At 42.4% G+C, this 12151-nt stretch overlaps 1 protein-coding gene across 1 annotated transcript; it reads right to left on the minus strand.

The window, feature by feature from the left end:
• Positions 1 to 1574: 1574 nt before the first annotated feature.
• On the minus strand, positions 1575 to 8543 carry LOC131346292 (cytochrome P450 2J2-like). Its single transcript, XM_058379753.1, has 9 exons — positions 8267 to 8543; positions 7853 to 8015; positions 4717 to 4866; positions 4446 to 4603; positions 4141 to 4317; positions 3898 to 4039; positions 2895 to 3082; positions 2229 to 2370; positions 1575 to 2133 (listed from the first exon to the last, which is right to left on the minus strand). The coding sequence occupies exons 1-9, from the start codon at positions 8447 to 8449 to the stop codon at positions 1958 to 1960; spliced, it is 1479 nt and encodes a 492-aa protein (XP_058235736.1). The 5' UTR covers positions 8450 to 8543; the 3' UTR covers positions 1575 to 1957.
• Positions 8544 to 12151: the final 3608 nt, after the last annotated feature.

The following is a 12151-nucleotide window of genomic DNA, read 5'->3' on the forward strand; positions in this document are numbered from 1 at the left end:
TCGTTGCATTCACCAGAGTCCCCACAACCTCTGATGAGAGGCCTGCCTCTAAGAACTGGTCCCCCTTAGGGGCCAGACCCAGAGCTTCCACATCTCTGGGTGGGGGTGGAGAATCGCCCCTCGTGCCTGAGAGAGGAGATATTTCCTGACAGGAATCTCCCAAGGAGCACTGTCTAGGAGGGAGACAAGGTCCGTGAACCAAACTCGAGCGGGCCAAATTGAAGCCACTAGAAGAAGGTGGATCCAATCGTGGTGCACTCTGGCTAAGACTTCTGGGAGCAGAGCTACCGGGGGAAAGGCGTACGCAGCCTCGGCCAGGTCTGTTCCAGAGCATCCAGGCCTAGAGGGGCTGGATGAGAAAGGGAGTACCACAGCGAAAAGTGTGTCGACTCCTCGGAGGCGAACAGATCCACTTCCACTCATCCGAAAATCCGCCAGATGGTCTCCGCCACGTGAGGGCCTCAGCACCTATCTCGACAGGATGTCTGCCTCCCAACCTATATGCCACAAGAGTTGAGGGCCTTCCCAAAGACCCTGGGCGGGGTGGCCATCCAAGACTCCTAGGCTGAAAGTGAGTCAGTCAAAAGAGTCCTGCGATGATGACACGCCCCTAGAGTGGGACCCAAGGCCAGAAACTGGGGTCTTGCCCACATAAGTAGGGTACAAAGCCCATGGCGTGAAACCCTTATGGCATCGAGGGGATGCCTGCGGGGATGAAAACCCGCACCTATGAGCCAGAACTGGAACGGCCTCATGTAAAGCAGACCCAAAGGGATAATATTGCCTGCCGTGGCCATGAGGCTGAGGACTCTCTGGGTCTCGGCGACAGAGAAGCTTTAGTCTAGCTGAATAACATTTACTGACTATGGGTTCTTCCAGGACCTTGATACCTCAGGATGGATGTCTGGGAAAAATGGGAGCTGTCTGGGTGGGTGGGGGGGGGGGGGTGCATGGCCCGAAGTCAGGAAGCAGTCATTGAGCTTAGAAAGGACAGCACTAGCTGCCTGCTCCGGCCGGTTTGAATTTAACTTACTCACAGCACGCATTATTACATTGAGGAGCTCCTCGAATGCCACTGATTGTGGTGGCAAATTGACAGAGGAAATCCTCTCATCGTCCATGTCGAGCTCCTCAGAGCCAGAAAGAGCCATAAAGAGCCATAAAGACATATCCACTTCCAGGTCGGGAGAAATCGCAGAGCTCACAGAGCCAAAATGTGGACATCGGAGTCAGGGGAGAGGAAAAGAGAAAGGGAAGGACCCGTCTCTTGTTCCGCTTCCGCTAACTCCGTCTGCGAACACCATGATCTAAGCCACTGCACCACACCGCCTTGGTGGACACGGGGCCCGAGCCACAAGGTGCAGAAGTATGGCCGGTAAACAAAGCTAAATGGGAACGGAGTTTGCGAGGAGGAAATCTCCCGCAATGCACAAATCACACAAACCACACAAAGAACCTCGAAAGGGAACTATATACAATATAATGCTTATAATGGTTATATAATATGAATTTTAAGAATATTTAATGAATAATAATAAATTGTAAGCAGTTAGATACAAATATTTCTTTTATTTTCATTGTTTCTTTTCTTTCTTTTCTTTTCTTTTCATTTTTCCCGTCAGATTAAAATACAAAGATGGGAGCATTGTGATACATATAATTAAATTAAAATGCATGGAGCAGTACAACAGGACATATTACACATTAATATAATTTTGTCATGTAAAAAATCTGAATCGGTGGAGAAAATGGCCTAGACAATTTCCTGACTTTATTTATGAAGAATTTTGAAATTCCGAGTCCATCACAAAGAAAAAATCTTGTTGGATTGACTTAACTCAAACACATCAGTTTTACGTGATTGAATTGCGTAACATTAACACAATTAGTTTGTGTTCTTCCATGATCAAACATCGATCTCATGCCTGAGCTGAGAATCAAAACCACATTATATAGCTTAGCGTGAAGTCACACACATGCGGTAGGGTTTGGGTGCGTATGTGAAGCCTATCTGACCCTCCAAGCTCAGCTCTTCTCCAGGACAAGGGGAGATCCTGAAGCTCTGCAACAAAGAGGTGAAGAAGAGAAAGAGCTCCATACGAGCCAGCTGCTCCCCTACACATGCTCTCTTCCCTGTGTAACACATAAATGAGACATATTTCTGTTAACTGTTATTCCTTTTTTGTGTTATTGATTCATCAGACATCTATAGAGCATATTTGCTTTACCTGCTGAAAAGGGCAGGAAAGCATCCTTCTTCAGGAACTGGCCCTGATCATCCAGGAAGTGTCCTGGGTTAAACCTGTCTGGTGTTTCCCATTCGTTCTTGTCATTAAGCACAGATGACAGGTTTGTAGTCACAGTTGTGCCCTAACAATGAAAGAAAAAGCATAGTATTTGTTACATTGCATTCCATTTGATCATTTTCTGTACTACACAGCATCCAAGGGACGCTGAAGCTTATCACGGGGATTCAGGGCACAAGGTAGAGGACACCCTGGACAGGCACAATCACACACCCATTCACACACTACCGACAATTTAGTGATGCCAATCAGAATACAGCACATATCTTTGGACTGGGGAGGAAAGCAGAGAACCTGGAGGAAACCCCTGAAGCACAGGAAGAACATGTAAGCTCCTCACACACAAAATCAATTTTCCCTTTGAATTTCCCTTTGGGATAAATAAAGTATCTATCTATCTATCTATCTATCTATCTATCTATCTATCTATCTATCTATCTATCTATCTATCTATCTATCTATCTATCTATCTATCTATCTATCTGTCTGAACCCTGAAGGAGCAAGGAAACATGCTATCCACTAAGCCACTGTGCCCTCTAACATTGCATTAGTCCATACATAATTATTTATTTATTCAGTGATTAACCTTTGGTATGAAGAATCCACCCAGTACAGTATCTTTACTGGCCATCTTTGGGAAACCCAGAGGCACAATGTCGCCCATCCTTTGAATCTCATGAATAACAGCTTCAGTGTAGGGCATGTTGGGTTTGTCGGCCATGCTGGCTTGGCGTGACTGTCCGATCACTTTGTCGATCTCTGCCTGCACCTTTTCTGGAAAGATAAAACACTGAAAAATAGTTGTGCAGCAAACTGAATGTACTGTATATAAAGACTGTATGGAGTTTTCAGACTCAGTTTTCTGTGTGTTCACAGGCTACTCAGGTACTTGTTCAGTCTCTGGTCATTGTGAGACTGGACTACTGCAACGTTCTACTCTGAATGCAATTTATCCACTGCAAGTGATCCAAAATGCAGCTGCATGGCTTGTTTTCAACCTGCTTAAGTTCTCCGACACCTCCTCACTGTTGCATTCTCTTCACTGGCTTCTGGTTGCTTCACGCAACAAATTCAAAACACTGACACTTGCTTACAAAGCTAATAATGGACCAGCACCTTCAATCTCAAAGCTCTTATTACTCCTCGCACTGCACATCGCTCCCTCCTATCAACTAGCACCACTCGAATGATCCCACCCTTTCTCAGGGTAAGAGGTAGGTATACATCAAGACTCTAATCTGTTCTGGGACTGAGGTGGTGGAATAAACTTCCCAGAGATGTACAGCCAGGTCACTGACTGTCTTCAAACGCCAGGTGAAGACCTACCTCATCCTGAAGCATTTCAACTAGCTCTTACTTTCTCCTGTTTGTTTTATATATTGTTGTATGTTGTAAACTCAGTATTTAGGCTGATGGTATCCTAAGTCTGTGGCCTACTGAACCAGTGTTAATGTATTCATTGATAGAGACTCCAAAGCACTTTTGTACGTCGCTCTGGATAAGAGCATCTGCCAAATGCTATAAATATAAATGTAAATATTTAAGTAGTGACTGGTGATGTTTATGAATTGGTATATGTATGAACTCACTCTGTATCTCAGGGTACTTCATCATGAAGAGTAGACCCCAGCGCATTGTAGTGGCCGAGGATTCTGTCCCTGCTTCAAACAAGTCCAGTATTGCACTCACTAATGTACCGAAGTTAAATCCTGCTTGTGGATCACTCTTTCTCTAAATTTTAAACAGAGAACTTTTAAAAATTGTTCATGACTGGATTCTCAACATCCAATTTCCGACCCACAGAATGTTCCAGAGAAAGATCTTAAACAAACCTTTTCCATTTCTTGAAGGAAACTGTCAATGTAATCACGAGGATTTGAGGGATCCCAATCCTCCTTATGTTTCCTTATTTCTTCATTTAAGAATTCAACTATTTTTGCATAATTTGAAAACATCTTCTGATGAGGGCCAGGAAGGTAATTAAAAAGGCCAGGGAAGGCATTATACAGCTACCAGACACCACAGAGGAGACAAAAACAAGACAGTGGTAAATCTTCTTGTGAAGATATCACACAGTGAAGCATCATATGTGAATAATAATTGATTTGGTGTGAGAGATAAACTTTTGCCTACTGACCTGAGTTTGGGACAAGCCTGCTAAAATGATAGCTTCAATATCCAAACGCAAAACATTCTGGAAATTCTCATCATGGTATTCAAAGCGATGGCCAAAAACTAGTGCAGAGATGATGTTGGAGACTGCGTTGTTCAGATAAATCTGGGGATCAAAAGGACCTAAACAGGCACAAAAATTTGTACAGGATTTGTACATCACATACATAACTTGGTTGTGTATATCTATTTGAAATCTAAATTGTCCTGAACTCAGCTATTTTGAACTTTTATACCCTGTTCTGCTTTGAAAGCATCACACAGAAAGATGCTCTCCTGCTGGATACTCAGCTCCAGAGTCTTCTTCCCTTCACCAAAGGAGCGTAGATGTGTGAAGACAAACTTCCTCTGGTTCTTCCACAGATATCCATTACTGAGAGCTACACCTTCAGAGCGCAGAGCATAGCACAGCTACAGTTACATTATACTATTTATAACAATTTATAGGCGATGTATTAAAAGCAAGATTACTTTAATGCATGGAAATTTTTCATTCAGCAAACTATTAGAAATGTCCAAATGCTATTTATTCTTATTGATTCAGTTGATGAAAGGTTACAGTATGTACACTAAAATTACCGGATTTTTAATCTAAACACTACTTTAGATTTATTTGGTCATTAGTATTGGGTTATGTGTGCAGTGTTGGGTCAGTTTTGTTAAACTCTGTGGTTAGGAAAGGGACATTGTAGTGAGTATAAATGCTTCACCCCTCCCTTTTTCCTGTTATTGTTTCTCCAAGGAAAACGTATAACTGTTTCTTTTTTTATGGAAGGAGAGTAAATTGCAGTAACAATTTTAAAATTTATGGGGACCTGAAAAACAGACATTCATGTAATTTAATCCTAAAAATAAAATGATAAACATGATGTCATTTACTAGAAAAGGCAAAGGCTCTCTGTAAAGAGACTTTTATAGACAGTCTCATGCAAGTCTCATGTATCTGTGTTTCTGACACAGGAAACTTTTAGATCAGACAATTTTACACTTGACAAGCTGCATGTCAAAAAATAAAAAATAAAAACAGGAGCTGATTTCATGTCAGGTTTGTTAATATTTAGCATTAGCTGTGAAGATTACGAAGAGTCCCAAGACCCTGCCATGTGTTGCAGGACTTTAATGTAAGAAAATGGAGCTGAATTTTATTCATGAATTCTTGTGAAGACGGTTAATTCCTCTATTAATTATGCGTCTAAAAGATCACTTCAAAGATCTTCTTCTTCTTCTTTCAGCTTTTCCCTTCAGGGGTGGCCACAGCGAATCATCTCTCTCCACCTATCCCTATCTTCTGCATCCTCAACACTTGCACCCACTAGCTTCATATCCTCATTTATTCCATCCATATACCTCCTCTTTGGCCTTCCTCTTTGCCTCCTGCCTGGCAGCTCCATGTCCAACATTCTCCTACCAATATACTCACTCTCCCTCCTCTGAACATGTCCAAACCATCTTAATCTGTCCTCCCTAACTTTGTCCCCCAAACGTCCAACATGAGCTGTCCCTCTGATGTACTCATTCCTAATCCTGTCTAACCTTGTCACTCCCAAAGAGAACCTCAACATCTTCAGCTCTGCTACCTCCAGCTCTGACTCCTGTCTCTGTCTCAGTGACACTGCCTCTAAACCATACAGCATGGCCGGTCTCACCAGTGTCTTGTACACCTTCCCATTGATTCTTGCTGAAATTTTTCTGTCACACAGAACTCCCGACACCTTTCTCCACCCGTTCCAACCTGCCTGCACTCGCTTCTTTACCTCTTTTCCACACTCTCCATTACTCTGGACTGTTGACCCCAAGTACTTAAACTCCTGTACCTTCTTCACCTCTTCACCCTGTAATCTTACTGTTCCACTTCCCTCCCTGTCATTCACACACATGTACTCAGTCTTACTACGACTGACTTTCATTCCTCTTCTCTCCAGCTCAAACCTTCACCTCTCCAGGTTTTCCTCCACCTCCTCCCTGCTCTCACTACAGATCACAATGTCATCTGCAAACATCATTGTCCAAGGAGACTCCTGTCTGACCTCCTCTGACAACTGGTCCATCACCATAGCAAACAGGAAGGGGCTCAGAGCCGATCCCTGATGCAGTCCCACCTCCACTCTGAACTCCTCTGTCTGACCTACAGCACACCTCACCACTGTCCTGCTCCTCTCATACATGTCTTGCACCACTCTGACATACTTCTCTGCTACTCCTGACTTCCTCATACAGTACCACAGCTCTTCTCTTGGCACCCTGTCATATGCTTTCTCGAAGTCTACAAACACAGTGCAACTCTTTCTGACCATCCCTATACTTCTCCATCAACATTCTCAGAGCAAAAATTGCATCTGTTGTGCTCTTTCTGGGCATGAAGCCATACTGCTGCTCACAAATTTCCACTACCTTCCTTAACCTAGCTTCCACTACTCTTTCCCATAGCTTCATTGTATGGCTCATCAACTTTATCCCCCTATAGTTGCTGCAACTCTGCACATCACCCTTATTCTTAAAGATCGGCACTAATACACTTCTTCTCCATTCCTCAGGCATCTTCTCACTCTCTAAAACCCTGTTAAACAAACTATTTAAAAATTCCACTGCTGCCTCTCCTAGACACTTCCAGACCTCCACAGACCATCAAAGTCATCCTACACACCACCATCCTATGCTGTCTGGCTACACTCTCTCCCACTACCACTTTACAGTCACTCTCAATGTTTTACACCGGATGCCCTTCCTGACGCAACCCCCTCTATTTATCCGGGCTTGGGACCAGCACAGAAGTCACTGGACTGTGACCCCATGGCTATATTAAAAGATCACTTCAAAGATATCAGTGTCAAATATAAACCCGGGAACAATATTTCTTGTATTTTCAAGCTAAATGTAAAAAATGTTATGTTTATTATATAATTGATCGGTGTCTATGAAATGAACACTGATATATTTGATTGTTTTTTTTTCTCAATAAATTATAATAACTTCTTTTGTCTGTGTTGATCATTTTATTTATTTTTTGTATGATTTGCAATAACTGATGGAAAATGTGTTTAGCTGCAAAGCTAGGTCAGTTTATTTACTTTATTAGACCTATTATGTGTCTTACATCATATTGTACAGATAATTATCCATAATGTATTAGTAAAAAAAATATAGTATTGAAATTAATAGTGTTCATACCAAAAAACTGATAAGAAAGTTTTTTTTCTAATAATTTAGTATCAAAGACAATTATTTTGTGTTTGTAATAGAATTTTAAAAAATACCTTTAATACATTACCAAAAGCACAAAAGTTCATGCCCCACCCCATATATTATTATTATTATTATTATTATTATTATTATTATTATTATTATTATTATTATTATTATTATTTTACTTGCCAAGTCCCTTAAAGACTTTGTTAAAGAGAGGGATGGCAGGGCGGTCTGCAAAGTTGTCCTGGTTAGTAATGAGAGCCTCCTTCACCAGTTTATATCCAGAGATATACACAGCTTTCTCACTGCCCCAGTGCAGGCTGAAGACGTCTCCATATTTCTCAGCAAGCTTAGTTTAAATACATGCAAGTAACAGAGAAAAGAGTGAATGGTGGGGGTACAGTGAAAATGAAAAGCAAAAAGATACACAATTATTTTGTTCCTATTGTTCTGTCACAAATGCTATACATGTATCAGAAAACATTTAATTACTTTGAAAAAACATAGATAAATATATGATTGATCTACTCAAGACTTTTTTAATGATTAAAAACTGACAAAAAACAAACAACATGTCCAAATAATGTTTTTTCAGCCTACCTTGTTTATCGATTTGAAGTCAAGCTCAGTGAAAATGTTTCCCACAAAAGGTAGGGGCCACGGTCCTGGTGGAAAGTTGGGTGGGTTTCTATTCCTGATGATATCAAGAAGTAGAAGAAAAACAAAAAATACTATAAGGAAGATTTTAAAATCAAAGTATTCCACTAAGTAGTGTAAAAGCATTGCTGGAGCTTGTGAGGTTTCTGGTGGTGTATCTGCTCCTGTGTGTGAAGGTTGTGTAATTTATCTGTTTGAGTTCTCGACCCACAGCTGCACTGGAGTAGAGGTAAGTGATTATGTAAGCTATCAAGAATTCAATTCAACTCCCCCAAGCCCCCACCACCACCACCACCACACACACACACACACACACATGCACACAAACATCAGCCGCTTTCTAAGGAATACCATATTAGTACTCGGTAGGACCCTCTTTGCTCTGACAGCAGCCTCAATACTTCATAGTATGGAATCCACAAATTGTTGTACTCATTCCTTTGAGATTTCGGGGTCCCCTGTTGACACAAGCTTTGTTCAGATTTGCCTGCTGCACATTCATTCTGAAAATCTGATTCCAATATGTAATGATTTTACCCCAAAAAATACAGAAACCAGATGGGCAAAAACAAGTAAACCTTATAATTTAGAATCACCTTTAGCAAACAATAACTTGTGTAAATGTAAATGTTCCCTGTAGGAGTTTATCAGTCTCTCCGGTCATTTTGGAGAAATTTTAGCCCACCTTTCTGTACAACATTACTTTGGTTCAGTGATGATTGAGGGTATTTGTTTATGTGCAGCTCTCTTAAGATCTCTCCACAGCACCTCTGGTGTTAAGGTCGGGTTGTGACTGCAAAACAAAGCACAAATCATCCCTCCACCACCACCACCCCCATGTCTGACTTTTAGTATGATGTGTTGGTGGTGATGTGCTTTGTTTGGTGTCATCAGTCTAACGGATTGTGTTCCAAAACTTTTGCAGTTTGTTCAAATGAAATTTTGTAAATCTATTCTGTGCTTTCTTTGGAGAGAAATGCCTTTCCCTAGCCAGTTTTTTTTATATGTTATAAACATATACATATAATGTACACCTGTAGGTCACATGATATAGCAGATAGGTTTCTTTTAGTCTCTGAGCATTACATGGTTTAAAGCTTGGACTGAAATTGCTCTTATGCTCTGCTCACCTCTGGGCAGCTGTTTTGAAGGCTCATTTCATTTGTAAGCAATCTTTCTCACTGTAGAATAGTACATTTCAAATTATTGAATTATTGAAGAGTGATAATCAGCAACTTTTGAGATGAGACTTCTCTGCCACCGTGGTTAAGGTCTTTTCTTCTTTGCATGATATAGACACACCCCCGAGTGCTCCAGAACACCAAACGGCCAAAAGCTTTGCTTTCATAGACATCAGCACACTTCTTGATGATCTTGCGTATTTCATTAGAAACGCCTGGCTATTAATTTATCTGTTGTTGATCGTGGAAGTAAAAAGTGTATATTTATTTTTTACCCACCTAATTCTGAATTGTTACTTTATGTTTATGGAAAAAAATGACCACATTTTGTAATCAGTTGTGTGTTTTTGGTTATTTGTTCATTTTAAAAAATAGATAAGAATCACACACAATAAATAAATAAATAAATAAATAAATAAATAAATAAAAATGGAGGTGTACTTTCTTTTTCTCATGACTGTACATTCAGATAAGTTGTGCTACAACAGCATCAATACTCATTAAAATAGGTTGTGGCATTCAATCAATGCACAGTTGATAATAATAGGCTCAGAGCGTGGCAAGAAAACATTCCCCACTAAATTGTTTAAATCCCAGTTGTTCAAGTCCTACTCTTGATAACCTATTTATTATTATGAAGACTTCTCATAAAATTAATCAAACATTTGCAATATATTAGACTACTAGCATATCTGCCAATGTTCATTTTAATCTTTGACTTCTGAACTATATTTAAGTAAATGTAGTGAAAAATCGATCAATCCATCCTGCCAGCCATCCAGATGTTAGTGCGTGACTGATCCCGGGGCATCTCTGCAGATAAATTTAACTTACATGCCTGTGTTAGCTGAAACTTATAACACAGTGGTGTTGTGAACTCACTGAAGCAGACCAGGGGACTCAGAAACAGTGTTCTGCATGAACGTTTGATTGGAGATCAGAACATACTGCGCTGGTACTGTAGTCATCGAGTCCAGTAAAAGAAAAGGCACATACTTAGGAGTTTTAAAGGCATTGAGTGGGCAGGCCTTGAAGGTCAATACAAAAGCCTAGAGGTGATAGTTCATGATTTAGCTAGAGGTTGCTGCAGTAATGAGTTCAGGAAACCGTGCACACTTTCCTTCAAAAATTGTGACAAAATGTTTTGTTTTTTTTTCATTTCTTTTTATTAATGCTTGGTTAAACTTTTTTTATTTGATCATATCATGGTGAGGGAACAGAACACCAATCAGCCCTGAAGGACCTGAGACCCAGGAGAAGACCAGCAATACCACGCACCTAGAAGGCCTGTGTAATGGCCTCTACCACCCAGTTTGCCATATCCAGCCATGGGGTGCAAGATAGCCTTGGACATGCCAGGGGCAAATTCCAGGCAGGCGGAGGCGACTGATAGAGCCTGCAGATCTCCTACCCGTTTAAGAGAGGCCAAGGCTAAAAGCAGAGTCATCTTAAGGGTCAGAAACTTTTCTTAGGCTGACTCCGTGGGCTCAAAGGGGGCTTCCAGCAGCCCGTCCAGGTCCACCGAGAGGTCCCAGGAGGGGAAGCGCGGTCTGCAGGAAGCCCTCAGCCACCTGGCACTGCACAGAAAACGAGAGACCAGGAGGCCCCAAGGACAAGGTCATGGTTAGCAGCAGTGGTGGCCATGTACACCTTTAAAGTAGAGGGAGTCAGGCCCCGAGAAAGGCGCGACTGTAGGAATTCCAGCACTGTACTGACCGTGCAGTGTGCTGGGTACTGCTCGCACTGAGTGCACCAGAGACTGAAAAACCTACACTTTAGAGCTTACAGCTTCCTACTGGAGAGTGTCCTAGCATTCACCAGAGTCCCCACAACCTCTGATGAGAGGCCTGCCTCTAGGAACTGGTCCCCCTTAGGGGCCAGACCCAGAGCTTCCACATCTCTGGGTGGGGGTGGAGAATCGCCCCTTGTGCCTGAGAGAGGAGATATTTCCTGACAGGAATCTCCCAAGAAGCACTGTCTATGAGGGAGACAAGGTCCGTGAACCAAACTCGAGCGGGCCAAATTGAAGCCACTAGAAGAAGGTGGACCCAATCGTGGTGCACTCTGGCTAGGACTTCTGGGAGCAGAGCTACTGGGGGAAAGGCGTACGCAGCCTCGGCCAGGTCTGTTCCAGAGCATCCAGGCCTAGAGGGGCTGGATGAGAAAGGGAGTACCACAGCGAAAAGTGTGTCAATTCCTTGGAGGCGAACAGATCCACTTCCACTCATCCGAAAATCCACCAGACGGTCTCCGCCACCTGAGGGCCTCAGCACCTATCTTGACAGGATGTCTGCCTCCCAACTTATGTGCCCTGGAACGAAAATCGTTCTCAGCGAAAGAAGCCTGGTCTCTGCCTAGAGCAAGGTCTGCTGCATCAACCTGAACAGAGGGCGCGAACGCAGACCACCCTGATGGTTGATATAAGCAACCACTGTGCGCACCAGCACATGGAAGCCCCTGAGGTGTGGGAGAAAGTGTTTCAGAGCTAGAAAGACAGCTCTCATCTCCAGACAATTTATGTGCCACGAGAGTCGAGGGCCGTCTCAAAGACCCTGGGCAGGGTGGCCGTCCAAGACTCCTAGGCTGAAAGTAAATCTGTCGAAAGAGTCCTGCGATGATGACACGCCCCCTAGAGTGGGACCCAAGG

The sequence above is a fragment of the Hemibagrus wyckioides genome, linkage group LG25 (assembly GCF_019097595.1).
Source record: "Hemibagrus wyckioides isolate EC202008001 linkage group LG25, SWU_Hwy_1.0, whole genome shotgun sequence".
Taxonomy (NCBI): domain Eukaryota; kingdom Metazoa; phylum Chordata; class Actinopteri; order Siluriformes; family Bagridae; genus Hemibagrus; species Hemibagrus wyckioides.